The following is a 25,417-nucleotide window of genomic DNA, read 5'->3' on the forward strand; positions in this document are numbered from 1 at the left end:
GAAACAGAAGCGAAGGCCACATTTATTCCACTTCTTGAAGGTGCAGGCCTTGGACCTGCCCAGACTCACAGGCCTGGCTGCATATCCCAGGACCAGCCGGAGCCTCAGAGAGTGAGGGAGAGGCCAAGGGGCCCCAAGACACTGGCATTGGCCTTGGCCACCCATTTTCTCAACTTTAGGCTCAGTCAGACCAAGCATAGAAAGAACAGGAGGCTCTCTGTGTTGCCTGTGGCTGGGAGTGGTGACCCTCAGAAATCACAGGGGAACGGAGAGAGCTGTGTTCAACGTGAAACGCTTGAAGAGGAAGGAAGATGTGATGAGGCTGTTTGACCTAGTGCCCCGGGGAAACCCCAGGAGGCTTCCTCTCCTGTTGGCTAGGGAGTGAAGTCCTATAAACCAGAGGGAGTGGGAGGGCATATGACAGCCTCTTCTCCCCACGGCCCAGCCATGGGCACGGAGGAGCAGTACCTGAGCCTGGAGAAGATAGAAAGGTCAGGCAGGCAGTGGCTGCCACACTCTTTCCTGTGGGTCCCCACAGAGGTGGCCTGGTGCCCAGTCTCAGCTGTGCTGCTTCCCAGGGGGAACGGCAGTGGAAGGTAATGCTGACGACATCCCGGCCAGCAGCCAGGAGGGAGGTAGGCTGATGTGATGGACGGGATCTTGCCCTGGGTTGGTCTCACAGTGCAGGAGAGCAGTGTTGGAATCATTCTAATGCTTCAGGATGCCTCACGCGCCCCATGGAGCTCAGACATCCGGAGCTGCTGGGACTCTATTTAGCCTACAAGAAAAGGTACAGGTTAGCAGTGCCTACCTGTTGGAGAGGCCTGCAGACCACACTCCAGGACCCAGCACAATTAGCTTTCAAGAACACTGAGCCATTCAAGTCCTCAGTTCTCCCCTTGTAGCACCCTCACTCCCTGACAAGAACCCACTGGCCCTCACCTCTGACTGTATGTTGGAATCACTTGGAAAGCTCATGCAAATCCTAACCACAAGCTGCACCCAGAGTCTCTGGGGCAAGACCCTGGCGTCTGTACTTTTAAAAGCTCCCCTGGTAATTCCAATATGCAGCCAAGGTTTAGGAGGGGAAAGAAGTTTAAATTGATTCATTTGGCTCTTTGGCTACAACTCTGAATAAGGAAGTGAAAATTCACTAAAATAAAGTTTTGAGCTATCTGCAAATAGACGACATATCACAGCAAGAGCAATTTTTGTTGGCACTAAAATTAGAACTTCCTGACCAAGAGGGCTGTTTTGGAAAATCCTTCCAAGAAGCTGTCAAATGTCCTCTTTGTGGGTGTTTAAGAGGATGAGTTCTCTTGCTGGAACAGGACAGGGAGGAGATTCCTCCCTTACCCAAGGACCCTCTGAAACTCTGGGGACAAACCACAAGCTCCACTCCTGGTTTCCCTACCTCCTGGCCCCAATTCTAGTGTGAGACTGGAGTGGCCTCTGGGGAAGAAGTAACATGTAGTGAGCCCTTCCCTCCACACCCCCCTACCCTCAAGCACCTTGCATATCTCATTTTTTTTTTAATCCCTATGTCAACACCATGAGGTAGAAATTATTACTCCTGTCTCACAGGGGAGGGAACTGAAGCTCAAAGCTGAACACACCTCCCAGGGTCACGCAGTTGGTAAGAAGCAGGGTCAGGATTGAAATCCTGTAGGAATCTCTGCTGACTCTACCCTGCCATAGGTTCTCAGACAGGAAAATGACAGACACGAGGATGACAGGCAGGAGTGGGAGATGCGTGCACATGTGTACATGTATCTAAACAGGGCTGCTGGCCTTCAGGGCAAGCAGGGACCACCCTTTATCCTGAGGTTATCTCTCTTCGGTGGTAAAATGTGTTTTATAAAGTGGGGTTACTAGACGGCGGGGCTTTTTTTTTTTTTTTTACTTCAAATGTGCTCACTTGGTTATGTGAGCAGCTGGTAACTCTGTTGTTCTCGAGTTTTCTTTTAGAACTTTACTGGTACGTAGCTGGGCGCAGTGGCTCACGTCTGTAATCCCAGCACTTTGGGAGGCCAAGGCAGGCAGATCACCTGAGACCAGGAGTTTGAGACCAGCCTGGCCAAGATGGTGAAACCCCGTCTCTACTAAAAATATAAAAATTAACCGGGTATGGTGGTGGGAACCTGTAATCCCGGCTACTCAGGAGGCTGAGGTAGGAGAATTGCTTGAACCCAGGAGATGGAGGTTGCAGTGAGCCGACACAGTACCACTGCACTCCAGCCTAGGTGACACAGTGAGACTCCGTCTCAAAAAAAAAAAAAAAAAAAAGAAAGAAAGAACTTTTACTGGTACGCAAAATCTCAGTCTCAGAGTCGGAGCCCTGTTGCATTCCCACACCAACCTCTCACGACCCCTCAGCACCCCAAGGAAGGGAGTCGAATCAGGAGATGATCCTGCAGCCCCGAGCTGGCCCACGAGCACTGGCAGGAGGGACGGGAGCCCCACAAGGCCAGAGAAACACCGGCCTTGGGCATCGTATCCAAGCTGTCTATGCTGTGGCTTCCTGGGGTAGCACATGGGGATGAAAACAGCACCTATCCTGAGGATGGCTGTGATTCAAGGAGGCATCTGGGGCAGCTTGCACAGACTGCATATGGAGTGCAGAGCTGGACACGGGCACAAACCCCATGCCTCCAGGCCCCCATCTCCCTGACAGCATGGAGGCTCACATTTTAAAGGCTGTAAGTGAACCCTACACCTCCTGAGGATGTCAACTCATTTGTGGAAAACGCCTAAGCTTCAACAGGGCTTCTCGGAAAATGGACACGTGTCATCAAACCTGCATGGGCAGGCTCGGAGACTCTTCACCCGCCCCCGCCCCAGGCAAGGGTAGCTTGAAGACCCAGCCCTGACCCACACAAGGTGAAAGCTCCTTACCGTTCGATGATGCGGTTGTTGTCCAGGAGGTCAGACGCCAGCAGCTTCATCCCCTCGCAGAGCTCTTGCATGCTGCCCAAGGCAGAGGCAGGAGGGGCGGCTGAGGCTGGAAGTTGCCCTGCCCAGACCCCTTTCCTGGGAGGCCCACCCTCCTCCACAGCCCCACCAAAGAAGCCTCTTTATTCTTTTTTGTTTGCTTATTTGAGACGGAGTCTTGCTCCCTTGCCCAGGCTGGAGTGCAGTGGCACAATCTTGGCTCACTGCAACCTCTGCCTCCTGGATTCAAGCAATTCTTGTGCCTCAGCCTCCCGAGTAGCTGAGATTACAGGTGCCTGCCACCACATCTGGCTAAATTTTGTATTTTTACCAGAGATGGGGTTTCACCATGTTTGCCGGGTTGGTCTCGAACTTTTGGCCTCAAATTGATCCACTCACCTTGGCCTCTCAAAGTGCTGGGATTACAGGCGTGAGCCACCACGCCCAGCTAGTCTCTTTAATCTTGCCTCCTAGGCCTGGCATGAGGCCAAACCCCTCAGGCTCTAACCTCAGCATGCTCCCCGCAACCCCCTTCCACACAGATACACACCCGCTTTCTCCCCAGCACTTACTGGAGAAGCAGTTCCTTTGGTGTAGGGCTGGAGTAAGGAGCTATGGGAGGCGGGGAGGCCTGAGCCCCCTTTGCTCGGTCCTGAAGGAGCTGGTGAGATAGCTCTTCCAGGATCTGCAGGGAAGCCATACTTTGGTCAGCAATTAGTAGCCAGCTTATGTGTGGCTGGGTAGGGGGAGTGCTTGAGGAGGGGAAGACATAGGTAACAAGCGCCCCAGTCTGCATCCCCAGAGCACCTAGAATTCTTCTGCCATGCCCACCTTGCTGAGACTCTCCTGGACCCCCTGGGCTTCTGTGTTACAGGCAGCCACAGAACAGCTGACCAGGCGCAGGTGGTTCCTGGTCTCGTGCACCACCCTCAAGAGAACACACAGAGACTTAGAATTAGAGCAGGACTCAGCCCACTCCCCAGGGCTCGCCTAGCTGCCATCGGATCCGCACATGGACACAGGTGGGTCCCGGGTATTTGCCTCCCTCGCTGCCTCTGCCCTGCCAGCTGTGCCCTCCACGCTTGCCCGCCCCACTGCAATAATGCAGAAGCACACAGCTGGCTGAGGCTGGGAGGGCCCCTTCAGAGCCGCAGCGTGGAGCATCAACAACATGCGTGTGGCTGGGGCTGGGTGACGCATGCCAGCTATGGTGAGTGTGGCCCCAGTCAGGCTGCAGAGAGGCAGAGGATAGCCCACACCAGGGCTCTCAGTGTGGGGAACTGCCCACGCTCTCATTTCCAGTGTGAATTCCCTTCTATCTCTAAGTGGGGGGAAGGAGCAGGGACATTTTCCCCAAGGCCCAGAGCCGTTAAATCAGGGGTTGGTGCTCAGCCCTGGCCACACATTAGAATCACCTGGAGAAGCTGTACTACACTGAGATCCAAGCCCTGCTAGAGAGCAATTACACCAGAATGTGTGGTGAGTTGGAGAAGCAGGCATTGGTGTTCTGATATGAGGAAGGGTGAGTGCCCAGATCTCAGTCCCATAACAAGGTGAGGTCCTACAGGCCTCAGAATGTGGTAGCGCGCAGGAAATTGTCCTCTCTTCTCAGGAGGGGCCAATGTTCACACAGGCAGGGGACGGGGAGTGGGCCTGATCTGAGAAGGCGGAACCCAAAACTCCTGAAGGGGACAGGGTGACAGAGGGTTCTACTTAAGGGCCACTGCCACTGTCCTTATCCCAGGGGCACCTGGCGTTCTCCTGAAGGAGATTTCTCAATACAACCAGGTGGAACGGTAGAAAGAATCCAGATTTGATTTGATTTTACCCTCAAAAGCCCTGAAGAATCCAGATTGTGGAGGCAGGCAGAGCCACATACGAGTCTTGGGTCTGCCACTTACTAGCCATGTGATGTGCAGAGGAGACCTGTTCTCGGAGCCTGTTTCCTCATCTAGGAAATAGGGTGATGATATCTACTGTATAGGGCGGGTGTTGTAGGAGTAAATAAGCTAAGCTATAGAAATCACCCGGCCAACTGCCTGGTCCACCCAGGGACAGAAAACCACACTCATCTGCTCACACCCCTTCACTCTCTCCTCCCTCTGCCTCAGGGCTCCACAAAGCCCTGGGTCCTCTGAAGCCTAAAAGGGCCAGGCCAGGCCCTGGGCTCCAAGAGCTCAGGAGGGGCTGTTACCTCATCCTCTTGCCGTGCATGACTAAGGACGCTTGATACTTCTGCACGCACTCCTCCTGGAACAGCTGCAGCAGCCTTTTGGCTAAATGACTGAAATTCACCCTAGAACAACAGGGAACCAAGGTGCAGATGGGCTGCCAGAACCACTGTGCACAAGCCCACCATCCCTCAGTCTCCATCAGTCTCTGTCACCACCTTGTCGTAAGTGCCCAAGCCCTGCGTCCACAGCAGGGCTATGTCTCTGGGAAAGGAGGAAGGAGGGTCACACACTTGGATTGTGAAGGCTGCAGTGGCCAGCAAAGCCCACATCAACACGGAGATGTGGGAGACGCACAACGGGTCCTCGGGGAACACACATGCGCTCAAGCTTAGTCCTCAGGCAAGGGAAGGGAAAGCGAGGCAGCTGTGGAAAGAAGGTGTGTGAGTGCGTGTGTGTGTGAGACAGAAAGGGGTGGGGGTGCTTGTAGAACTGGGGGAGTGAGTTCCCAGATAACCATTAAATCAGGGAGGGCCTCCTGGACGTGAGTGTGTCCGGGAAACATGGGAGACAGAGGAGCTGGGGGACGCAAGGAAGGTTCAGGCAGAGGGCAGAAGCAGGAAGTGGTAAGTGGTAAGTGGTGCATCAGTGAGGACAACCAGAGGGAAAAAAAAGCCTGCAAACAGTCCTGTCCATACCAAAAGTAAATCCAGTTACATCAAGATCGCATCTGAGTAGTCTCCCTCCAACTAAGCTATGCACACTCCCTCCCCCGGCCCCAGATAACCTGTTATCCCCAACTCTGCTCAGCTGCAGCCCGGGACGGGGCCCTTCACCGCCTCTCCTCTGGCGCTGAGAATCACTCTGCCCTGCGGACACCCACCCTCCTGCCCACCCGCCTGCCGGCGGACAGGCCACTCACTTATCCAGCTTGTGAATCTGCTCCTCGTTGTAGCCAAGCCCTGGAGGAAACAGACAGAACAGATGTCACCTATTCAATCAGTCAACGAAACAGAGTGCAGCAGGGGTCGAGAGACAGTTACAAAGATGAAGACGGCCCAGCCCGCGCTGCTTCATGGGAACTCACGGCCCAGGGGAGTGGCCGGGTGGGGGCGCAGAGGAGTGAAGCCAGCACCCAAATAGCTGATTAGGACAAAGCCGGGGCCTCAAGAAGCCATGGGGAAATTGTGTGAGGGCCCCAGGGGAAGGCAGCCCGCAGTGCAGGGCCGGGGTGGGGACGTGCGGGATGCTTCAGGTGGGAGGTGGTGGACGAAGTGGGCTTGGAAGGAGGCTCGGTCAACCATAGCCCCTTATCCAGCACCCTCCCAGAGTGACTGATGCCTGCAGCTGGGTGGTCCCATCCCTGAATGTTCACGGCCTCTACCTGCAACGAGCTAGAGAAACCAGGCCACCATCTTCTACCTCCCCGCTCTGTCCAGCCACTTTTGCCAGAAAGGCTGAAGCTTTCATGGCCTTGGCTGCCTCCTGAAGAGGGCCCTAAGGCTCATGTACTAGGGAGATGCTGCCCCCTCCTGGTCTTCGCAGGAATGGGCCTCCAGGGTGGCAGCAGCCACAAGATGAAATGATGATGGAGGTTCACTTTGAGGGCCTCCCAATCCCACTCCTCTCATAGCAGAGTCCCCGTCCTGGGCCCTGCACTCGGCCAGCTGAGAGCGTGTGTGCAGTCCGAGAGACCTGGGACAAATCTCAGGCCTTCCTCCTGTTGGCAGGCGGCGCTAAGCGAGTGATTTCACTTCGCTGAGCCTGTCTCCTCATCCATCACAGGTGCCACATGGGAGTCCCGTGAAGCTCATGCGAGAGAGTGCCCTGAAGACCACCGGGCATTTTAAAAAATGGTATCTTTCAACACGCTGGGTTTTAACAGTTAGGGGTTCATTTTTAATTTTAATAAAGGACTCTTAAAGACCAATAGAAGTAAAACTCCTTGGAGGCTGTAAAATGGGATGGTTAAAAGCAGCTGGACCTAGATTACTTGGGCTACTTAACCTTTCTGTGTCTTGGTTTTCTCATCTATAAAATGGGGAGGGTAACAATGCCTAGAGGTTTTGTTATTGCTGTTGTTTCAGACAGGGTCTCGCTGTCGCCCTGGCTGGAGTGCTGCAGTGGTGTGATCTCAGCTCATTGCAGTCTCGAACTCCTAGCTCCCAGGCTTAGGTGATCCTCCCACCTCAGCCTCCCAAGTAGTTAGGACTACAGGCGCATGCCCACATCCAGCTAGTTTTGTTTATTTTTTGTAGAGACGGGGTCTTCCTATGTTGCCCAGGCTGGTCTTGAACTCCTGGGCCCAAGTGATCCTCCCGCTTCAGCTTTCCAAAGTGCTGAGATTACAGGCATGAGCCACTGCACCCAGCTCCATGTATGTGTGTGTGTGTGTGTGTGTGTGTATATACACACACACACACACACACATATATATACACACACATATATAAAATTTAGTTTCCCAATAGAGATGTGTTATAAATGTTACATATATATTTGTGAAATATAAAACAGTAAAGCAATGGGAAAGCATCCTGTAGTCCCAGCTAGTCAGGAGCCTGAGGTGGGAGGATGGCTTGAGCCCAGGAGGTTGAGGCGACAGTGAGCAGTGATCATGCCATTGTACTCCTGCCTGGGTGACAGAGAAAGGCCCTGTCTCAAATATATATATTAGCATGTAATCAATATAAACAGAATTGCTAAGGAAATAAGTTATGTATTTATGTGTATATATACACATGGGATTTTGAAGATAGCACAAAAAGAATATAAGGTATTTCTTTAGTGATTTTGTTTATATTGATTACACGCTAAAACGACACTGGATATATCGGGTTGAATAACACATTAAAATTAATTTCACTTGTTTCTACTTTTTCAAAATTGGCTACTAGAAGGCTTAGAATGACATATGTGTCTGGCATTATATTTCTATTGGACAGTGGTTTTTAGATTAGGAAATGCTTGGGGCCTGGGAGAGGAGGGGAGGTATGGTTCCTGGTGTGTTACTTCCCTAACCTGAAGAGTCAACTGGAGTCTCCACAGGCTCCCTCCAACCCCCTCACCAGCCCTCCCTGGGTCCCACCCTTGCACCACCCCACAATGGCAGTTACTTTGGACAAGCAGCTTCCCACCCCTGAGCCTGTGAATGGGCTGCCCCTGCCACAGCATCCTTGTGAGGACTAATGGATCATGCAGCCAAAATGCCTGACCCAGTGACTCAAAATGGGACTTCTCCTGATCCTCCCTTTTCTGGAAAACCTGACTATCTCAGTGCCCCAAGGACACAATGGATAGTGACATTCTGTACTTTAAAGTGCCCTGCCAAGGTGAGAGATCTCTTTCCAGGACCACCTCTCCTAGAGCACCCAGGCCCCAGCCCACTGGATCCCCCCAACCATGTGATTCAAGTCTCTTATGTGGCAACAGGCAGGCATGTAAAGGTTTCACGTCCCCCACTGGCCTGCAGGCAGCTTGCAGACAGGGGCCCTGCCCCTAGAGCAGCTGCACAGAACCATCCACTTAGTGGGCCTCCAAGAACCACCAGCTGGAGGTTAGTGGCCACTGGTAGCACCAGTGAAAAGGAAGACAGGAGAAAGAAGGGAGACAGAGGAGAGAGAAGCGGCATCTGCCCTCCCCGGGCTCACCTGGCCTCATCCTAGACTTCTTGAACTGTTTGTAGATGAAGTTCATCTTGTCCAAACAGCACTGAATCTGCTGGATGCTGTGGACAGGAGACAGGGACCAGGTGTTGGAAGAATCTAATAGCACAGAGGAAAGAGGGAGGGAGGGGAAGGGTGGCAGTGGAATAGGGGAGGAGCCTCACTGCCACAGTTTTGGGGGATCAGTCTGGGAGTGGAGATGACTGTCTCGTCTCTAGGCTTATTTGAGACCCCGTACAGTCAGCCAGCCATCTCTCGTTCTCATGGCTTATTCTTCCTCTCTCACACACATGCACTCACAGCATGAGTTAAAGAGAGATAGGAAGCCAAGCAGGACAGGCAACAGGAATGTGGCCTTCACTACATGAGAAGTTGTGAGACTAGGCCCTGGGAAGGAGCCTAGGTCCCTGAAACCTAAGAGCGTGTCTGGCAGTGACAGCTGGGGATGGAGGGGAGCTGAAATCTCTCTCTGGTCAACTGGAAAAAGCAGAAGAGTACAGCTTCTTGTTTTACCCAATGTGTGGCACACAGCAGAAATTTAACATAAATAATGAATCAATAATCCTTGTTGAAAACAAGAATGAATCAACAGGCCTCGGTCCTGCCCGGAGGTGGAGGAACTGGGGAGATGATCTCCCAAGGACCTTCTCGTTCTGGGGTTGAAGGTCATTATTATTTCTTCCTTCCCCTTTTCAGGCTGGATACAAACACTTTGTTTGAGAAGTCGGGAGTGTGTGGGGAAAGTTCTTCCTCACCCTCAGGCCTATGTAGCTCCACTTCCTCCCTGCAGCACCTCCAAGTGACCCCATCTCTGCTATTTCTGGAGCTTGACTCTGAACAGAGCACAAGCTTGTTCCAGGGCTCTGCCAGCCGAAGGAGCCTGCCCCCCCAGGAACATGCGGGTGAAAGATGAAGTAGCTGGGACAGGCCTCAGATCCACAGCCTTCATCCAAAAGACAAGACCTGGGATCCACAGCCTTCATCCAAAAGACAGGGCCTGGGATCCGCAGCCTTCATCCAAAAGGACGGGGCCTCGATCCACAGCCTTCATCCAAAAGGACAGGCCTCAGATCCACAGCCTTCATCCAAAAGACAAGACCTGGGATCCACAGCCTTCATCCAAAAGGACAGGGCTCAGATCCACAGCCTTCATCCAAAAGGACAGGGCTCAGATCCACAGCCTTCATCCAAAAGGACAGGGCTCAGATCCACAGCCTTCATCCAAAAGGACGGGGCCTCGATCCTCAGCCTTCATCCAAAAGGACAGGGCCTGGGATCCGCAGCCTTCATCCAAAAGGCTCGGGGCCAAATGTGCTCTGAATTGAGAATCGTCTTCTGATATCAGAAAGGCAATTTGGTACCCACACAGTGTATTGTGGAATGGCCCGAGCAGGGCATCAACTCCTAGTCAAACACATTCACATCTCCAAAGAACCACAAGAACATTCACCCTAAGTGGGATAAATTCTATAAAGAGCCTCATTTGGTTTAGGTCAGGTTTTATGGCCAAAATAGTTAAGAAAAACTCCTGTGGTGTTCAGAGCTGTTTGAATTTAGAATTGAGGGCATGGGATGATGGATGGGGATAGGCCCAGATTACAGTAGGCACCAGAGAATGGGGAGGAGGTCTGCACTGGGCACCACCCATCCCCCGGTCAGAGGCTCCACACAGTCAGCTGGGGCCTGGGGGAGGGGGGTATTTTTATGTCTGTTAAAAGGGAGAGTGGTGCCTTAAAGGTTGTAAACCCCTGCCTGGCATAGGCCAAGAACGTAGGCTTTGGAGGTGGACAGACCCGACCTGAAGCCACCTCTGTCATTTGTCATTTACTGGCTGTGACTCAGGGTAAGTTAACCTCACTGACTGAGGTTCTATAAAAAGGGCATTATCATAGCATCATTATTGTTTTCAGGATTCAACGAGATGCTGCACGTGAGAGGACCTACCCAAGGGCCTGACACAGAGAAAGGGAACTAAAGTCTTCTTTTATTCAGAATTATAGCACCTGCTAAGATTCCCGAGGCATTCCTCAAACTCCGAGATGGGTGCAGGACCCCAGATCCTTTTCTCCTCCTGGCTGGTGTCTGCGGCAGTCGGTGGGGGTGGGGGGGGTCTTGTTTATTGCTGGATCTCCCTCCACCCCCCCATGCCCTAGCACCCTTGCCAAGAGAAAGGGGAATGCAAGCTGACATCTATAAAGGCTAAAGGCTACTGGACCTTTGGAGCTGCCCACTCTCCCACTCCCACCCCACAAAGAAGGAAAATCCCACAGACCTTCTGTCCTCATGTACCTGATCCCGGTTCTTCACCAGCTCCCGGCTCAGGCTGCTCAGGCTCTCCTGGGTCTCCGTGATATTTTGGGAGCATCTGGAGAGGACCTCAGCTAGCTGTGGGGCAAAAAGGCAGACCCCCGTGGGGTCTTCAGCCTGGGTACTGGTGGGCAGGCTGGCTGGAACACGGGCCCCCAGCTCTGATCCTGCTAAGCCCTTGCCCTCCAGCCTCACTTACAGACCGCAGCCTGGACCTCAGTGCTGCAGCCACCTTCAGTTCCTGGATCTCAGGTGTTCCAGCCACGCTGCTGAACCTTGAGGGAAGCAAGGAGAAAGGCGACATTTGGGGGCTTAGGAGCAGCCAAGGTGGGAGGCAGAGAGCTCTGTGGGCACATGCTGGGCATAGCATCTGTGGGAAAGCCTTGGTGGCTCTCCGGGTCTGGAGAGTTTTGTGTTTGGGACAGAGGCACCATCCTGAAGAGGGCCCTGCTCACCCAAGTTGTGACATTGTTGAGTATTGCAAAGAATAAAGGTTGAGATAGATTGTAACACCTTGAGTCCATGAAAATTCACGGGCCCAGGATGCAAGGCTGCTATTAATGATCTCCTTACTAGGAAACTTTGTAACTAAAGGGAAAGAATTAAGTTCCTGTCCAGTAGAAACTGTATTTCTTGATAACCAATAGCTTTCTGATGAGGGAAAAAGCTATATTTTGTAGACTACTAGGCAATGATGTATCAGAAGTTAGAACATTATCATCTTGCTGCCCAGTGAACTTGTTCTCTGGGGCATAGCCTTACAACAAATGATGGATGATAAAGGGGTGGGCATTTGCACGGTGACAAGGTCACACCACTCTGCTTCTTTCTTCTACAGGGACAATGTAATGGTACAGTAGAGGAATCAGGCCGTCACCAGCCAATGGTATGTCAACATACAATACCTGGCATCATCAATAATGTATTCTAGCAAAAAATGTTCAACCAGAATCCATCTAGCCTTGTGCACTCCCAGTTCAGGCCTGGCACAGTGGTTCATGCCTGTAATCCCAGCACTTTGGGAGGCAAAAGTGGGAGGATTTCCTGAGGCCAGGAGTTTGAGATCAGCCTGGGAAACATAGTGAGACCCTGTCTCTACAAAAATAACAATAAAATAAAAGCCAGACATGGTGGCTCACATCAGTAATCCCAGCACTTTGGGAGGCCAAGGTGGGAGAATTGCTTGAGGTCAGGAGTTCAAGACCCGCCTGGCCAACACAGTGAGACCCTGCCTTGAAAAAAAAGAAAAGATATAAAATAAAATACTAAAAAAATGTTTTAAAACTTCCCAGTTTACAGGAAATGCTGAGAAAGAAGGACAAGACCAACAACTTCAAGGGGAAGCTCTAGATGAGTCCAGAAGGTGGGACAGCAGACGCGATCCCAAAAACAGGTTATAAAACAGCAAATACACTATCATTTCATGTTGGTTAATGTTTACTCATAGTAGAAAAATATCTAGAAGGATGTGTACTCCTAAGGTGTGATAACCTATCTCTAGATAGTAGGTTATGAGATTTTAATTTTCTTATTTTTGCTTATCTCTGTTTTCTAACTTTCTACCATTAGTATATACATTTTAGTAACAATCATGATTTTTAAAAAGTATGCTGTGTATTTTGGCTTGGGAATGGAGGAGCAGGGAAGGAAAGGGGAGCTGAGCAAAGAGAGAATCAGGAATGAACTGCAGGCTCCTTGAAGACGGGGTGCCGTCGCTTTGCTCCTCGTACGTCTCCAGTGCCTAGCAACGTGTTCAGCACACAGTAGTTCGTCAGTGCATGGATGCTGAAGGCATTACTGAGTGCACAAATGGATTTTAAGGCATGGGATACTTGACAGCAGAAGAGGGTGAGGCTGGACCCAATCCATCTCCACAGGGAGTCAAGAGACATGGGTTTGAGTCCTAGTCCTGGCAGTCACATTTGCTATCTGCATGACCTTGGGTTAGTCCTTTAGCTCTCCAGGCCTCAGGCTCTTCATCTATAAAACGAGGAGACAAATTTCCTTCCTGCGACATAATAAGGTGTTCATAGGGATCAAAAGGGACCTCGGAGATGAAGTCTTGCCTGGAATGTCTTGCCTGGTGGTGGGGCTGGGGGAAGCCCTAGGATTCCCAAAGCCCGTCCTGGCTGCCTGAGCCGTGCCTCTGGATGGCAGCAGCTGCCCAGGAGGGCCAGAGAGCTTTGGGACAAAGGCAAGGTTGCTCTGCCAAAGGAGCTGTCCTGGGGAACCTGAGGCAGGAGACGCACACTGGGGGAGAGGCGAGTCACCAGGCTGGGCAAAGGTGGGCCATTTGGCATGAGGTGCTGGGTTCCTCCAGTGTGACATTCAGCTCATGAAAATACCTGGCTCCACTGTGGGTGGAGCTAGTGTCTTCAGACCTTAGGAGAATCCACAGGTGGGGATGTTCAGGCAAGAATGGGCTTGCAACATGTGGGAGCTGGGAGGCCGCAGAGATCATCCAACCCTCTCATTTTGAAAATGAGGACACAGAGGCCCAGGTAGGGGAAGGTAACAGTGGGCTGGAGCCACACCCAGACTAAGAGAAGAGGCTGCACCTGGCCCTCTGGCTGCCTGCTCACAACTGTTTTTTGCTCACCATCCTCCTCCTTGATGGGAGGCTGAAATAGGCTTCAAAGCAGGCACTCGCCTGACCCCAGCTCTCTAGACACACCACGGAGGCCACCTTGGAGGAGGCTGCAGAGCCAGAACTGGGGAACAGCAGCCAGTGGACACCAGGATGCCAGGAGGCCAGACCCAGGCCAGCATGCCACGGCCCACCATGCCTGTCCATCCAGGGCAAGTGGGCAGACAGACACCCAAAAAGCTTTCCCAAACACATCTTTCCAGGTCAAGAATCTACAATGGCTCCCTACTGGTGGTTTTATTGCGGTCCAACTTCCCTCTAGCTGGACCCCTTCAGGGCCTCTATGCATTCTTTCCTCCCCTCCTCACCTCCACCTCTGTCCACCTCTGGCTTTGCTCTGGGCTATCTGCCATCATAACTGTGGCTTCAGTAAGCCTCCCAGCATCCCCTCCTTTCCCCCGAACAGGGCCCTTTTCTTTGCCTCTGCACAGACCTTCCTGCCTGAGGTATTCTTCTTCCTTCTGGCCTTAAAAGCCTCATCTTTCAGGAAGGCCTCCGTGGTTGCCTCTACCCATCTCAAGTCTCCTCTTACCCAACAATCCCATCAGCCCTCACATGTCCAGGAAGGGCTAGCTGCTCCGGAGGAAGCATGGGCCTCTCTGAATGACAGGATGCCACATCTACCCCTGGAGCCCCCTCTGTGCCTTGGACAGAGCTCAGCTCAAAGGAGATTCACTTGCAGTTTTGCTGACTGAACCCCACTCTCTGTCACCATTTGAGAGGGGCTCAGTCTGGATGGAGACTCCATCCCTGTTATCTGGAGATGCTCCTCTTCCTCCTCCCTGCTCCTCCACTTCCCAGCTGCCCCATCAACTGCGTTGCTGCTGCGAAGCAGGAGGCACGCAGGGCTGCATGAGTCAGCACACAGCTGAGAAACTGCCTGGAGCTCCCTGAGGACAAGGGCTGGGGGGTGGCAGGAGGAGGGGGCCTTCAGGCATATGGGCAGTCTCTGATCTTCCGTGTCCAAAGACTCCCGCCACCAGTGGCATCCCTAGGCAGCAGAGCTCCCACCCTCACCCGTACCATGGCCTCGTGCCTTCCAGGATTTGGGGTGCTGTGCCTACTTCTCAATCGTGCTCTGGTCAATGAAGTCTTCCCACATTCCCCATCTCCAGACCCTTCCACTTGGCTTCCTCCTGCCTGGTCTCTCTCTTTTTCCAACCCATCCCCCCTAATTAGCCCAAGACAAGGCAGTAGAGGGAGTGGGGTTCCAAAGATTGGGGCAGGGAACCCAAGGAAGGCAAGGATAAGTTGAAGACTCAGAGAAAGCAGGAGATGAGGCATGGAGAACAAGACCACCTGGATCTCCATCCCTGGTCACATCCAGGGACTGTGCGTGGGTGTGAGTCCTCCCCCTAGAGTTCTGCTGGCACTTGGCATAGGGTGAGCATTCTAAATCATTCAGAGAAGGACTTGGCAGGACACAAGCCCCTTCTTGGGATAAGGAGGCCACCTTGGTACCTGGAGAATCTGTGCCCCCATGGGCCCCTTCCTCTGCAGCTGAGGGACTGGGTTTTGGGGGAGCCATTGCAGTTATTTGGTGAGGTGGGGATAAGGGATAGGGTGCAGGTGCCCTCTATTCTAGGAGGGTAGGGAAGGCAGGAGCCCTGGGTTGGGGAGGAGAGGTGCATTGTTGGAAGTCAGGGTGAGGAGCAGACAGGGCAGGGCTGAGAGGTCCCAGCTGGCCTGGGGCGAACACCCACCTCTCGGTTCCCAGGCTGCTGCTGAGGTAGAGGAGGGATGTCCTTGCCACTTCCAGAGTCCGTCTGCATGTGGCCTGGAGCACCTCCCTGTCCAAGGGGAGACTGGGTCAGAGCTGCCTTGATGGGGGGACTCAGCACCGTGCATGCAGACAGCATCCCAGGATACTGGCCTCCGCCCCTGCCGCCTCCCCTCCGGCCCGCTCCCCCTCCGCCCGCCTCCCCTCCTGCCCCTCCCCTCCGCCCCCTCCCCCTCCGCCCGCCTCCCCCTCCGCCCGCCTCCCCCTTTGTGCCCAGCCCTCATGACTACTCACATGACCCAGTGCAGCCCCCGCAACATTAGCTCCTGCCCATCCAGCAGAGCCCGCGCCAGCCGCAGGGCCTGGTAGCCGGCGCCCAACACGCCCTGAAACACAGAGGTGCGCAGGGCCAGGTCCCACACCTCCTACCCTTGGGTCATGTCCCTCGCTGCCACCTGGAGTTTGCCCCTCACCTTGGCCGTGTTGTAATCCGCCTGCAGGTCCACTTTGGGGACGAACTTGGGGACGTCCAGAGCAGCTGCAGACAAAGACCCTGTCTGAGGGGCCTGCCTATATGGTGCTGGGTCGGCTCATCTTTCATTATTTCCAGCTTACACTCACTCCTCACTGCCAATCTCCCACCTCAGGCTTTGCAACTCACGCCGAGCCTCCCACCTTGCCAGCCTTAGCCACACTTCAAGTTGTGATCCCTCACTGCCACCTTGTGGCCACTTTTGAGAACTACCTCCTCATGCCCAAGAGCCGAAAATGGACTAAGTCACCCTCTTGTCCACAGGTTTTGGGGTGAATACCCCTTCCTAGCCTCAGAGAAAGAGGATAAAGCTGGCATTATTCAAATGAGGAGAAAGGACATTTTTGCTGGAGTTTGGAGAAAGGCCCAAGCTCTGGACCCCTGGCCCTCTTCCCTTCTTTCCAGGAGCTCAGACTTGGGCTTCTTCCAACACAAACTGCCTGAAGCTTCCCCACAAATCAGAGATTATGGAAAGTGCATTAAACCCAGATCTCCCTGTTTCCACTGGAGCTCTTTCCACAGCTCTGAGGATGCTGGGAAGCCCCAGGGAGGTGAAGCCACCAGCCCACGTCATGTGGCATCTCAAAGGCGTCTGCACAATCAGAACCCACATCTGCCTCCTGCTCCCTATGGCCCCAAAGAAATGCCCACAGAGGAAAGTAACCAATGGCCTGGATTGCAAACTCCTGTCTCAGAGGAAAATGTGGGGAGGAGAAAGATCCAGCCCAGGTGGCTCTACTCACGGTCCCTGAAGGCCAGCCCCTTGGGGATGGCTGTGCTGAAGAGGGTCAGGGGGCTGCTTGCTGTCGTGTGGGCGATGTGCTGTGCTGAGACGCTGGGCTCGAGGACACAGAGGTGACCCTCAAAGAGGTACTCCTGGTGCCGGGGGGCCACACTGGTCTGCTTATGCACGGCCTCCTGGAAAATGGCTATCCTAGACACAGCCGTGGTGGGGAGCAGAGGGCAGGGGGTGTCAGTGGGCAGGGCAGGGGGCCAAGGTGGCCTAAGCCCCAGCTAAGTGTTGCCCATAGACAGGGCTCTGTTTTACAGAGGGAGGGACGGGGGTGGTTTTCTCTGTCATCAAGGATGGAGAGACCAAGGGGAGAGTTCACATCTTATAGTGATGGAGACAGAGTGGGAACAGGTCCCAGGAGTCCCAATACCCAGCCTCTGCCTCTGCACCTCTTCCTGTCACACTGCCATTAAAATTTACCTAGTTCTATAAAATTATCGAGGAATCAGGGGTTCTATGAGCAGTACCTTTAGGAAATGTACAACCAACATACACCACACACACACTTCTCAGATGTATAATGCATATTAGCGTTAGAAAAGGTAATGACTCTCTGAAGTACGTGCAAGAAAACCTGTTTAGCTTTAATTTTGTAGAACTAGTCTTTTTCCAACTGCGTTTGGACCCAGAAGCGTTCCTATGTACACACTCCTCAGAACGTACTGTGGGAGATGCTGCTTTGGACATGCACTGCTGCTTGGGTAGAGAAGGTTCTCACTGCTTCCCTCCCTCGCCCCCACTTACGTGTTGTGAGCATGGATGTAGATGTGGTGCAGGACTGCCTGGGACAGGGAGAAGACATGGATGACAACTCGCTGCAGGATGTCACTGGTCTCCGCAAAGAACTGGTCGAAGCCCCAGCACTTGGCCTGCTCCACCTCCAGGATGTTGGCCAGGATGGGCACCAGCTGGCTCTGCAGCCCCCTGCCCTCCCAGGACATGGAGACTGTCAGGGGCGGGGGCCCAGACCTATCCTCCTTAAGCAGGCAATAGGAGCATTCTAAGAGAATGTCCTGAAGAGCTAGGACCAAGATGGTGGGGCAGGGTGGGTTGGGGAGGAAGAGCTGGAAGAACTCGTTCCAGCATCCAGATGGGAAAGTGGTGTGCCCAAGCCTGCAGCATGCCCGGAACCTGATGGAACAGGCCTCAGAAGTCTTGACTCAGCAGAGAGAAGTGATACCCAGCTCAGACTCCAGCATCACCCCCCCACCCCCAGCAGGGTCCCACTCACAGTGACAGCTGGCAGGTGATGGGGAGGGTGTAGCTCCACTCCAGGGGCCCGTTCTCCCGCTTCTGGGCACCTGCAATGGCCCCAGCCGGCTTCTCTGTGGTGATTCGGTACCTGGGGGGAGCAAGGCCGGGTCAGCGGGATCCCCAGCCATCACATTGCCGGGCAACGACACACTCAGCACAAAGGGCTCGGAGCACAGGTTCAAGTCACCCAGCCACCCCAAAGTAGCCTGAGAGATGGAGTGTGAGAGACCTGGCTCTCAGCCGTGAGAGCACTTTGCCTCAGCACTCCTCCTGGAGCCCTTTGCTTCAGGTAGAGACACCTTTGCCCTGTCCACTGCCTCTCCTCCCGGCTACACTTCCCTCAGCCTGGCCAGCCTCCTCCACACCTTTGCCCATGCTATGCATGGCCCCAGTATCCTCTCCTCTTTCTCTCCCTTCAGAGTCCAGCCTTCCCTGACAACCCCCGTCCATGCTGGTCTCCTGCCCCTTTTGCGGGCCTGATATAGGTTCCACACAGCTGGACCCCAGGGCTGAGGTGGGTGCAGCAACCTTCCCACTAAGCCAGCTGACATCTCCTCTGCTCCGGGCTGTGCGCTCAGAGGGAGCCGCTACTGTCTCCAGCCACTTGCTACTTCCCTGTCCGATGGCACAAAACCGTGGAAAGACCTTGGGCCTGGGAAGAGGAAGCTGCCACCTTTGCCCCTGGCGAGCTCTGCCACCTTGGGCAAGTCACTTTTTGAGCTTCGGTTGAGACAAGGAGAGCAGTAAGGGAGCGGAAGGCTAGAGTGAAGCACTGAACGAACATAGGGCATATTCACAGACTCCCATCAGCCCTGGGCAGAGCTCAGCTGCTTGTTTGATCCGATTAACAAAAAGAGATCTATAAAGAGCCTGGGGTGGGGGGGTGGACCAGAGGAGGGCCGTGGAGTGTGAGGGGACCAGGAGACACAGCAGGGACCGGTGGGGGAAGGGCCAGGGGACTGCCAGTCCGCCCCATTCCCTGCCCTGTGGCCCACTGTACATGATCTCCTTGTTCCGCCGTGGCCCACCAAAGGGGATGAAGGGCAGGCTGCCGGTGGCTGCATGGTACAAGGTCACTCCAATGCTCCAGAGATCCACAGTCACCCCGAACGCTTTTTGCTGGGGCTTTCGAAGCACCGCCCGCTCATACATGTCGGGATGCTGCCGGAGAGAACCAGAACGCGGCCATGGAGCGGGAGGGCTGGCAAGGGCCTGAGACCTGTCAGACTCCCTTCCGCCACCTGCAGGTGAAAACAGAACTGTTCAAATCCTTCTCCTTTGTCATCTTAAAAATGGGTGTCAGCCTCACCTTTTCCGTCCTAGAGAACAGAATGCATTCTTCTGGATGGGGTACAGGGGAGAGACATAACTCCTGTCGGAAGCAGGAGGTGGGCCACACCCCCTCATGGGGGATCTGAGGGGCTCACAAGGCAAGGCGAGCCCTCAGCGTGGGGCAGCGGGTCTCCAGCAGCTCACTCACCAGGTACTCCTCAGTCCCGTAGACCGAGACGAACTTCTCATCATCGTCCAGCTCCCGGGCAGCCCCGAAGTCTGTCAGCTTGTAGATGCTCTGCCCCTCCTCCCCGACGAGGCGCATGATGTTCCCGGGCTTGATGTCGCGATGCACGATGCCGTTCTCTCGCAGGTGGTTCATGCCAGCCACTGGGGACAGACGGGGAGGCCACTAGCTGGCTCTGGCCGGGGACAGTCTAGTGTCTGAGGCTCATCTTGGTGGGAAGACTGTCCTTGCGTCCAGAGAGACAGGAGTTCCCGTGGACTGACAGAGCCATGGGACAGGCAGAAGGGCAGAGACACGCATGGGGCTTAGGAGGGCGTCTCAAGGACACTAGGGTAGGGAGGTGCCATCTGGATTCTCTAGGAAACCAAGAGGGGTAGTGGCTCTGTCTCCTCAAGGGCAGCGCCCCTCTTTGTGTTACTTCTTTTGATTAGGTGTTCAATTGTGGTAAAATATGCATAACAAAATTTCCCATTTTAACCAATTTTAAGTGTACACTTCATTGGCACTAAGCACACCCACGCCACTGTGCCACCATCTTAGAACTTTTCTCATTCTCCAATTTTTTTTTTTTTTTTTTGAGACAGAGTCTCACTCTGACACCTAGGCTGGAGTACAGTGGTGCAATCTCAGCTCACTGCAACCTCTGCCTTCCAGGTTCAATCGATTCTCATGCCTCCGCCTCCCAAGTAGCTGGAACTACAGGCGTGAGCCACCACGCCCAGCTAATTTTTGTATTTTTTTAGTAGAGACAGGGTTTCACTGTGTTCGCCAGACTGGTCTCAAACCCCCAACCTCAAATGATCCTCCCACCTGGGCCTCCCAAAGTGCTGGGATTACAGGCATGAGCCACTGCACCCAGCCTCATTCTTCAAAATTGAAACTGTACTCATTAAACAACTCCCCATTCTCCTCTGCCACCAGCCCCTGGAAACCACCATGGTACTTTCTGTCTCTATGAATGTAGGAGTGGAATCATACAGGATTTGTCCTTCTGTGTCTGGCTTTTTTCACTTAGCATAATGTCATCAAGGTCCATCCATGTTGTAGCAGGTGTCAGAATTTCTTTCCTTTTAAGACTGAATAATATTCTATTTTAGGTACCTCCCACATTTTGTTTTCACAGTTAGGATGTTTCCACCTTTTGGCTATTGTAAATAATGCTGCTATGAACATTGGTGTACAACCTTTTTTAGGTTTAATTTTTAAGTTGGAATTTTAAATGGAATGATTAGCAGGAGTCAGACACCTGAGTCCTGTCAGCATCTGTCTCAGGCCTGCTGCTGGTCTGAGGGTGGAGGCAGGGACAGAGAGGGGCTCACCCACACAGCGCAGCACCACCAGGAACTCATCCTCAGGCAGCCCAAAGGCGTTCTCAGGGCTCTCCAGCACGCTCAGCAGGCTCCCACTGGAGCAGTACTCCATCACCAGTACCTTCTGCCGGCTTCCTCCCTAGGGGTGGGACAGAGAGGGACTCAGGAGGACGGCACTTCTCCCCACCCATCAGGAAGAAGTGGCTCAGCCTGGAGCCCAGAGCCCTCATCCTCCAGGTCCCAGCTTCCGGCCTGGCTTTCCCTCCTTGGCCCCACACTGATCCCACACACTGGAATCCAAAGTCACTTATTCCAGGAAGCCCTCTCTGCTTAGGTGCTGATTCTGTCCATCGTTCCTTTCCTGTGCACCGCCCCCACCCCCTTGCACCCTTTGCTCCCTTCTACAATTTACCTGCTCTCTCTGACCTGCTGATGAGCATGGGACCAAATCTCTGTTATCGTGTGGCCTGATTCTCCCCAGACCATAAGGGTCAAGGACAAGACCATCCTCTGACCAAGCACCGGACCCACCGTCTCCTCCACCGCAAAGAGCTTGATGATGTTCTGGTGGTTCAGCTTCCGCAGGACCTCAAACTCCCTCACCTGCACCTCGCGGGGCCGCAGGTAGCTGGTGGTGTTGAAGACCTTCACAGCAACCAGCTCCCCGGATTTCTGCCATTGGGGAGGGAGCAGTGGGAGACAGCATGGGATTAGCACATGTCCCACTCCCACAGAGGAGCAGCCACCCTCTCCTGGGCCTCCATTCAGCCTCTCTGGCCAGCCCAACCCCAGAGATGAGCCTGGTTGGATGGGGGCTCCCATCCGCACCTCCTTTCCCTCTCAAGGGGTAGATAGTCCAGCACTGGGAGGTGACAAGATCCTGACACTCTGATCTCCTGCAGGGGATGGCTTGTTGTCATTATTACAATTGCGATTGACAATCATCACAGGGCAGTTAACACTCCCTTGGGTTAGCAGCAGGGAAGGGATTGGAACCTGGTCTGTCTGGTTCCAATTCTTTTTTTTGAGACAGAGTCTCGCTCTGTTACCCAGGCTGGAGTGCAGTGTCAAGATCTCAGCTCACTGCAACCTCTGCCTCCCGGGTTCAAGCGATTCTCTGCCTCAGCCTCCCTAGTAGCTGGGATTACAGGTGCACGCCACCATGCCTGGCTACTTTTTGTATTTTTAGTAGAGACAGGGTTTCACCATCTTGACCAGGATGGTCTCGATCTCCTGACCTCGTGATCCGCCCACCTCGGCCTCCCAAAGTGCTGGGATTACAGGCGTGAGCCACTGTGCCCGGCCAGCTACCACTGTTGAGTAAGACAGAGTGGATATCATCTCACATATTCTCGCAGGATAAATCCAAACAAGGCCTAATTCCCCGCTCTGCTATTCCTAGATCCCATTTGCTGTTACCTTCCTTGGATGTTTGCCTTGTTACTTCACAGTTCTCTTGCCCCAACTCGTGCCCAGCAGAGGCATCCTCTCAAGGAGCCGTTTTCCGCTCCCTATCCCTCTGCTCAAACCCACAGTGTGAGTGTGCTGCACAACATCCAGAGGTCCCCGTCCCACCACCCTCAATGCCCACTGGGGGCTGACTGGGCCAGCTTCTGAGGTGTGAGGGGGCCAAGGCTGTGCTGGACAGGGCCTGGCCAGGGTCGCTTCCTACCTTGTTGCGGGCCTTGTACACACTGGCAGTGGCCCCCTGCCCCAGCAGGTCGTCTGTGTGCCACAGGTAATTGGCTGTGCTCTGCATCTCCTGCCCTGAGCTGGCTGGTCACCTTCTGCCTAGAGAAAGAGCATGCTGGGGGCCCAGGATTCCATTCCTGGCATGGGGTGGCCACTGGTGGCCTGACCTGTAACTGTGCCCCAAGGCTACCCTAAGAAGGGCTCCATGTGGCCATTCCACAAGCAAGGGAGCAGGGGGAGTGTGAAGCACAGAAAAGTTAAGTAACTTCCCCAAAAGGACGCACAGCACAACAAGAGGGTCCCCACTGAGCCCTCAGCCCACAGCCGGCACCTGTTCCACCTGCTGCCTGTCCTGGCTCCCCAAGTCCCCTTGAAGCCCCTCCCCAGGCAGGTCATTCTGCACAGACAAACCACTTGTCTCTATCACCTCTCCCCAGCACTGAAGATTCTGGGGTTTTGGCATCCAGGCTTGAGATTGTCCCAGGAAGCAGAAACAGTATAGGAGGAAGGGCCCGGGGTCAGGCAGCATCTCCCACACCACCACAAATCTCCAAGATTGCAACATGAGTCCAGAGCCACTCCCCCAGCCCCCGCTGGCCTGCCTGCCAGGCCCACCACTTCCTGCTGCTGTGAGCTGACAGCCGGGCCAGTATTGCTCCAAGAGAGATGGGGCTGCTTCAGAGTGTGTGTGTGTGTGTGTGTGTGTGAGAGAGAGAGGGTGTGTGTGTGAGTGTGTGTGTGTGTGTGTGTGTATGTGTGTAGGGGGTTGGGGAGAAGGGTGTGGGTGTGTGTGTGTAAGCAGGGTATAGGGGAGGCAAAATTCATCATTCAGCCACTGGGAGAAGCTGAAACCCCCTACAATTCTGTTTCCCATCTTTGTCCTCATCTTTTCTCCAAAGCCTGGTTCTCCTAAAGCAATTCGTACCAGAAAGTGTATCCTCAGAAGTTAAACTCAATTTCTCTTTGAAAAATAAGGCCAGGGCTGGCCTTTTTGGGATACCTGGGGACAGAAGCATTAGAAGGGCCATCATCCTTTAAATACTTTCTTTTTTCTTTTTCTTTTTTTTATTTTGACATAAGGTCTCACTCTGTCACCCAGGCTGGGGTGCAGTGCTACAATCATGACTCATTGCAACCTCCACCCCCTGGGCTCAAGCAATCCTCCCAACTCAGCCTCCTGAGGAGCTTAGGACCATAGGTGTGCACCACCACACCTGGCTGTCTTTTGTATTTTTAGTAGAGATGGATTTTTGCCATGTTGCCCAGGCTGGTCTTGAACTCCTGAGCTCAAGCAATCTGCCCACATGGGCTTCCCCAAAAAAGCGCTGGGATTACAGGTGTGAGCCACCATGCCTGGCCACTTAAATACTTTTAAATAACGCTAGACTAGTAAAGGCATCCTCGTGTTCTAACATCTTACAGGTTCTCAAACTGAGGGTTGCTATGCCTGGAATCCTATGATCCTTCGCTCTGAACTTTTTCTCTGTGTAATCTTTTTTAAAAATGCAAATCCTTGATAATGTCAGTTCATCGAGCCAGAGGCCCCTTGAAGAGATCGGTGGTCAACTCCTAGTTTTAGATCAGGTAGGAGTGGACATTACACAGAAGCAACTGAGGTACTGAGAGGCTTCCTGAAGACAAAACAGTAGCTCAGCATGAATGAGTGGGTCTGGTTTTCCCCGCTGAGGCTGGAGCCAGCCAGCAGGTCTGGAGGCTGGGGCTGGGGCTGGAGCAGAGCAGGCTGAAATCAAGGCCAAGGGCTGTGATACTGGGGCAAGGAACAGCTGAAGACTCTGGGATAATAGGCAGTGAGGTGGAAAGCGCAGAGCCTCAGACAGGGGGTGCGCCCCTGGGTTCTGTGCCCGGGAGTGCTGGTTGTGGCACATCTGGCTTAACTCTGCACGCTCTGCAGATCCTCCCCCCACCACCCCAAGCACCTGGTGCATAGAAGGGCTCAGCGGCCCTCAGCCAGTGGTTGGATGAATGAGCAGTGGACAGTGAAGCATGTGAGCCGCCATCCACCCACCTCTCCCCTCCCCTCCCTCCTCAGGGCTCTGCTGTGGCCAAGCGCACTTACCCCACACTCTGAGCTGCCCTGAGTCAGGCAAAGGCTCTTCCTGGCAAGCGTTTGTTATGCTTTCTGTCTGTGGCACGTCCAGGAGCTGAGCTACACCGGAAAGAGGAGGGCGGATGAGAGGCGCCCCTCAGTGCAGTTGCTTCTCAGCCTCCATCAAAGGCCACCGGCCCTAGCCCTTTAACCCTTTCCTGTTTGTCACCTTCCCCCACAGGGCTGGGCTGGGGGTTTCCAGCTGTATTCCCCAACTGTTCAGGGAGACTTTCCCAGCGTCTCCTACTCCTGAGACTCCGGCCAGGGAGAAAGACCCCGGGAAAGGTGAGGGCAGGCGCTGGGAGCTGATCGCTGGCTTCGGGTGTTGGTAAGCAGAGCCCAGGGAGGGCTTGTGGTTGGCCCATGGTGGCTCACCTCCATGCCACACACAACGCTGTATGTGAGAGCACCACTGCCGACAAGCCCACACCCCTGCACCCGGCTGAGCTGCCCTGCAGCTGCCCCTTGCCTGGTCCCTTATTCCACCCCCACCCCCCTCCACATGCTGCACACTCACCCCATCTCCACTGCAGGGGATGCAGGCTTGTGGGACTGGGTGGCACCCCCAGAGCTTTCAGGGCTTGCTGTCATTCATGAGCAGTGTTCTTAGCCTCCTGGTGGCCAAGAGCCCCTAGGACCCACAGGCAGGGCCAGTTGCAATGTCTGTGCCACCCCAGGAGCTGGGACTAGTGGGTTTCTTCCCTGCCTCCTTGTAGCGGTGGGACACCAAGCTCAGCACTGAGTCCTGGCTCTCAGCTCTCTCACACTT

The 25,417-nt window shown here is 53.9% G+C and overlaps 1 protein-coding gene across 1 annotated transcript; it reads right to left on the reverse strand.

The window, feature by feature from the left end:
• IKBKE (inhibitor of nuclear factor kappa B kinase subunit epsilon) lies at window positions 1-25,417 on the reverse strand. Its single transcript, XM_030813099.1, has 22 exons — window positions 25,166-25,417; window positions 24,619-24,708; window positions 22,522-22,640; window positions 21,381-21,521; window positions 20,859-20,988; window positions 19,501-19,682; window positions 19,021-19,181; window positions 17,998-18,108; window positions 17,511-17,690; window positions 16,717-16,907; window positions 15,915-15,979; window positions 15,736-15,827; window positions 15,425-15,511; window positions 11,274-11,349; window positions 11,040-11,152; window positions 8,753-8,829; window positions 6,025-6,064; window positions 5,126-5,227; window positions 3,763-3,859; window positions 3,504-3,616; window positions 2,896-2,967; window positions 1-778 (listed from the first exon to the last, which is right to left on the reverse strand). The coding sequence occupies exons 3-22, from the start codon at window positions 22,606-22,608 to the stop codon at window positions 745-747; spliced, it is 2,151 nt and encodes a 716-aa protein (XP_030668959.1). The 5' UTR covers window positions 22,609-22,640; window positions 24,619-24,708; window positions 25,166-25,417; the 3' UTR covers window positions 1-744.

This window comes from Nomascus leucogenys, chromosome 5 (assembly GCF_006542625.1).
Source record: "Nomascus leucogenys isolate Asia chromosome 5, Asia_NLE_v1, whole genome shotgun sequence".
Lineage (NCBI taxonomy): Eukaryota > Metazoa > Chordata > Mammalia > Primates > Hylobatidae > Nomascus > Nomascus leucogenys.

What these genes read in the sequence shown, in the direction of transcription:
- IKBKE (XM_030813099.1), bottom strand. Translation starts at nt 22,608, where the DNA reads ATGCAGAGCACAGCCAATTACCTGTGGCACACAGACGACCTGCTGGGG. An exon ending in ACGGGACTGAGGAGTACCTG is followed by an intron (nt 19,182 to 19,500) that starts GTGAGTGAGCTG and finishes TCTCTCCGGCAG; the next exon opens with CATCCCGACATGTATGAGCG. An exon ending in AACAACCGCATCATCGAACG is followed by an intron (nt 779 to 2,895) that starts GTAAGGAGCTTT and finishes CTTTTCTTGTAG; the next exon opens with GCTAAATAGAGTCCCAGCAG.